The following is a 5631-nucleotide window of genomic DNA, read 5'->3' as shown; positions in this document are numbered from 1 at the left end:
AAAAAAAATCGAAAAAATGATTTCAAATTAATATTGCATATTAATCCACTATTAAGTAACTAACAATGTCATAAGATTTCATATATTTAATATATATGTAAATAAGTTAATAAAAATCGACGGATCGTTAACCTTGTAGGTCGGTTGGTCGTGGTTGCTGTTGTCACCTCTCGTAGTTTAGTCGTCAGAACATTGGTGCGTAAAGCCAAAGGTCCCGGGTTCGATTCCCGGCGGGGGGTGACGACACCGACCATTTTTCCCTCATTAATTTGAGGTAGTTTGTAGTGGGTAAATTAAAAAAAAAAACCGAAAAAATGATTTTAAACTAAGATATTTAATCGTTAAATAATAACATTTGTAGCTTACGTTTCATGTGATATACAATTATTGCTTAAAAAATTGAGTGTTAGTAATTATTACACACTATCAGAGGTAATGGTCCTCCTAAAAAACAGAACTGAAACAGCTTTAGAGATCGATTTATTTCAGAATGATCATGTTCAATCGCAATCGGTAAAAGCTCAAATCAAACATTTGAAGACGCTCATTGTTAACTTCTGTGATCCTTTCTTTCTCCAGCAATAAAAATGTACCTAGTTATACTGTAGTTTACTACTACTAGGAAAGTAGTTGTACTCCTTCGCTCCCTAATCAGTAATAATAATTAAGTGGGCAAAGTTAAGGGAACAGTTGACCTATTAATGGGTACTCCAAGGTGAATGGTAAGGGTGTTACCTCAGGAGCTTTAAGTTTATAACAATTTATGAGGAATTTCGAGTAGCGGAAAAGTGTATTTTTACGTGTTTCAGGTATAAATCTGATTACAAAATAAAATCGATATTGAGGCAATCCAATTCTCTCAGCAAATGAATACGTGTANACGATTTGAAAAACTTCACTTATTGAACAAACCAAAAATGATTGATATTGATTTTACATCAATAAAATTATTTGCAATCCTATTTTGGTTTTGATTTTTCACGCTAAACAAACTATTTTGGCATTAGTGTCTCTTTTCCAGTTAAAACAGGTGACAATGGCAAATAAGGAAGCTATAGCAGAATTATCTGTTACTGAACTGAAGAAACTAAAACATAAAGATAGAAAAACTGTATCCCAATCACTTTAAACAGAAGAAAAACTCCAATATTTAAAACAGTGAATAAATACCTGCAAGGTTTTCTTAAAAAATATTTTATACTTAAGTAAATGTAGAAAATTAAATAGGTACTACAAAAAAGTATTTATTTAAAAATACGGATTTTGCATTTAGCGTTTAAAATACAAAAGGGAACTTTTTGGAATGTTATATTTAAAATAAAAAATCAAGAAAACATTTGCGTTTTGTATTTAAATACTTTTAAAAAACCATTACCAAATGCATACTAAATTTTTTATTTATTTGAATCATTCCATACGGGAGGCGGAAATAGTAGGATAGGAACTATGTATATCCTATTTGTTATTTCAAATGTAACAAAACTTTTAACTAAATTAGCACCTTGTTTTTACCGAATTTTCTTCCATATTACAACCATTTCTGCAATATAGAATTGAAAAAATTGTTGGATAACTCTAATTACAGCCAATATTTTTATTACATAAAACACCACACTTATTCCTGGACGTTAATACAATATTATAAGTATCCCATTGTGTTGGGACCATGTCATGTTAAATCTGAACAAAACACTGTAAATCTAAAACGTTGTTTCAGCTACATGAAAATTGGCCGAAAAACAAATACCAGAGAATCGTAAGCCATTAAGTCCCGTGGGAAATCCACAAATTGAATTGAAATAAGACGAACAAGTAAAAATGAAAGAAAAACTGGATTCTTCCCGACTGAGATTACGTTCGTCACTCTCAATACATCTTGTTACAGTTTAATCAAAAACGATTGCAGCACCTCCACGCATGCAAGGGTTCGTAACTACACGTTTTCGGTGACATATACAAAATACTTTCGAAGGTAAATAAAACAGTCATCTGCCTAAAGAATTAGTGGGATTATTTTCTGTGTTTTCTATTTTCAAAATTCATGTGGGTACAAAGAGTGCCAGGGTGGTTCCTCACGATTTCAATAGCATCCTAATTGGATCTAAATAAAAATAATTGGCTCAAAATTGGTATTTACTTGCACGCTAATGAAAATAATGAAGATATTGATTTATTTAATTGACGGTCCCTGTGTTTAAAGACAATTAACTTCCGTAATTGGAGTTATAGAAATATTGGGTTTTGTTGAAATTCTGAAAAACAACCATAACAATCATTTTTAGGGTACCGTACGTCCGAACGAAAAACGGAACCCTTATAGGGTTATTCTGTCTGTTGGTCTGTCGCAGTCAATTTGCTGCGAATCTACTGGACCGATTAAGTTGAAATTTAGTACACATCAGGGCCGGACTGGGCCGGGGGGTAGGGTTGCACTTTCCCTTCNCATTTTTCTCGTGGAAAGTGATAAAAAGTATCCTATGTCCTTCTCCCGGTTGTAAGATACCTCCCCATCAATTTTCAGCCAAATCGGTTCAGCCGTTCTTGAGTTATAAGTGAAGTAACTAACACGACTTTCTTTTATATATATAGATTATACTGAAAAGAATTTTGCGTGTGGCTGTAACTACCTACTATTCCCACATTATCTACCCGGCTTGGACTGTACCATTAATTTACTAGACATATTTAGAACAAACAAAATAGCTCAAAACCCCAACGCCAAAACGCGACACTAAAGTAACTTTGTTACCCAAAAATTGCTTCGGACAATTACAGTGTCGTGTTTTGGCGTTGGGGTTTTGAGCTATTTTGTTTGTTCTACAACAACCGCCAAAGTTTTCCAATCTTCATAGTTAGACATATTGATCTTTCCCACAGACAAAAATATGGAAGAAGATATGCCACAACACTGTATATTAAGAGATTCTAGTCCCATGGTGCTATGCCTAAGAAAAATACATCGCAATGGTGATCATAGATGTGCTGGTGATTTGATACAGTCTTTCGTTTCGTTGCAGAAAGTTAGCGTAAGTCATTAAGTTATCTAAACTGAATTTAAACAATTTATCGAACTGTAGTCATAAAAAGTTACACAATAATTTATTGATGCGTTCTTGCGCAGATCTTACAGGAAATTACGTCATCGCTTCCGCTAGACGAGCGTCTCGAAATTCTAGAATCCGTTCACCACCTGCTCAGCGAACGTAACAAGAAGCATTCGTTTAAGAACCGATCGCACACGCTAGGAAGTTTCGGGAACTCCAGGTCGCGTTCCCGTAACACAGACAACGGTCTCGGTTTAATCCAGAGATATATCCCGAAGGAAGAGAGCGCCGGCATCAGAATAGATGACGGCTCCAGAGGCGACGAAGTCAGCAAAAACGAGGACGTTCTAATTGGAAAAAGTCTCATTAGAAACGAACGTGGTAATAAAATCGACATTAGGGGCAATTCATTGATCGGAAGCTGCAGGGCAGCGAGAATTCGTGAAGATAACAACATCATCTACTTTCAGGACAGCTTTAAGGTTCAGTCGTTGTCAAAAAAGCCGAGCTTTAAGTATTAATTTTATTTTGTCCGCGTACGCCCGAGAACAAAAACTCTGATCCGGGGAATTCATCAGAAAAGTTGGGGTTGAAACAAATGATGAATGAATACGATATTAATTCAGAAATACTTCTGTTAGTGATTTTCTGGAATCCATGAATGTGAAAATCACGTTTCTGAATCTTTTTCCAACTTTATAATAATATAATAAGTATTAAACATTCCTGTTTTAATTAAATAATAATCTAATTGAAAACAAAATTAGCTTGTTTACGATAGATACATCATATAATACCCTGTTTTAACACATTCTTAATTTGCATTTTGGGTTTTTACATTCAAATTTTACCTTTTTGATTTAGTTAATGAGAAATTAGAGAACTGAGGATGTCAATAAGAAATAGGCGGGATAGGGTGGTAGGATACCTTCTAGATTAGATTCTGTTCGCAAATAGTTAAGGATGTGGAATGTTCTAGTTTTAGAGAAATGTGAAGATTAGCTCAGGATAGGAAAGAGTTGAGGTACGTGACCAACCAGTCTTAGGACTGACGACCTGATGATGATTACATGATTACATTTAAGATGTCATTCTCATTATTTAACAGATTTATAAATTCTAAATGACCAATTGTCACATTAATCAATGGATGAGGAAATATCAAATCTTCAAATCTAATTATATCTTGAAGATTATCGAGAAACAGCTCTGCATGGAAAGCATTTAATTTCAGGTGAAAATAAGAAGTTAATTAATAACTAAAAATAAAAAAAGTTTCCTCACTAATTGCATATATTTCATCAATTCGACCAGTTGAGGAAGTGAATAATTCATACTTTCCAGAAGTATGAATGAATTTGATAAAAAAACAGTTCCATATTATTATAACCAAAAATTAATAATAAGTATGTATGTTTTAGATTTTTTTAATATTCTATGAATGTTAATAACACGGATCCTTGATTCTTTTAATTTAGAAAAATATTCATCAATAAATGTCTCGAACATATTGTATTTCATGATTTACTTTCTTTATTTATTTATAATATTATTAAATTTAAATCTACCCTAGCAAAATTCACACATGTTTAATAATGTGAAAATCGCACACATTTGGTAAACCATTTACTTCACATACTTGTAGACGTGTAAAAACTGACTGCAAGCATTCACACATGCGAAGTGTTTGAAAATCACACACTTGGGTTTGCAGTGCACCAAAATATACTCACCATAAGGATTAAAGATTGGTCAAAAACGAATAAAATAATGACCAGTGAAACACGTGCCATAAAAGAAAATATATTTTTCAAATCGATGGTCGGCTGTCGGTAATAAGAGAGTGCGAAAGAACGGCGACGGCGACGTCGCAGACGGCCATGCCCAGCATCCGAGAGGCGGTTATATTATTATTGTTACGCGCAGCATCCCTACAACCCTCAATGTATCGCGACCGTGGCGCAGCAGTTCCCCCATATCACGGTCGGTTATCCTGTCTAGTTCTCACCCAGGTACCTACACGGGCTACGATCCAAATATAGGTTAATTACATTAAAATTGCACTAGCCAAGTTTCAGAAACAATCGCGTTTGTTGCCGCTTGATTTCACGACACGTTGAAAGTAAGGTAGGGTGCCAATTCGAATGTCAAGGATGAAGGACTCTCTCTAGGAATTAGACCAGGAACATTCCGACCGACAAGGTACAGTAAAAATGAATTCCATTTCAATTAATTACACATGTTACGCTTTTAAAATACCTATCTATGCATTTTTTTATAAAATTCACGTTATCATCAATCCTTGCCAAGTATAACATATTCAATAAAAGATTCTGTGTATTGTTTATTTTGAATTTAACAAAAATTTTAAACAAAATTTGAAGGCTCCCTTATTTCCAAGATTATTCATAAAACTAAAATTAAGTTAACGAGTTAGGTGCCTGTAGTAAGTAACATTTTAGGTGTACTTCCTTGTACTAGTAAATGTTTTGTAAGAGTTTTAGGAAAGCCGCTATTTCTTAAATATATATATAAATATGTCTCAACAATTCTCATCTATAATTGTCTAACTGTTACTACAGTAGCC

General features: G+C 33.9%; 1 protein-coding gene across 7 annotated transcripts in view; it reads left to right on the top strand.

The window, feature by feature from the left end:
- Positions 1-3904, top strand: part of LOC108742227 — a 51724-nt gene extending 47820 nt beyond the window's left edge. For 6 of the 7 annotated variants that reach the window (XM_018477346.1, XM_018477326.1, XM_025980677.1 and 3 more), the window contains 2 exons: positions 2878-3026; positions 3122-3903. In XM_018477346.1, the coding sequence (XP_018332848.1) occupies positions 2878-3026; positions 3122-3565 (593 nt within the window). In that variant the 3' untranslated portion in view covers positions 3566-3903. Of the gene's footprint in view, positions 1-2877; positions 3027-3121 lie in introns of all 7 variants that reach the window. The other variant, XM_025980676.1, reaches the window with a different exon arrangement.
- The last annotated feature ends 1727 nt before the right edge of the window (positions 3905-5631 follow it).

The sequence above is a fragment of the Agrilus planipennis genome, unplaced genomic scaffold (assembly GCF_000699045.2).
Source record: "Agrilus planipennis isolate EAB-ADULT unplaced genomic scaffold, Apla_2.0 scaffold3, whole genome shotgun sequence".
In the NCBI taxonomy this organism is placed as follows: Eukaryota; Metazoa; Arthropoda; class Insecta; order Coleoptera; family Buprestidae; genus Agrilus; species Agrilus planipennis.
The sequence above is the reverse complement of the archived record's forward strand: the minus strand, read 5'-3'. Positions and strand labels throughout refer to the sequence as shown.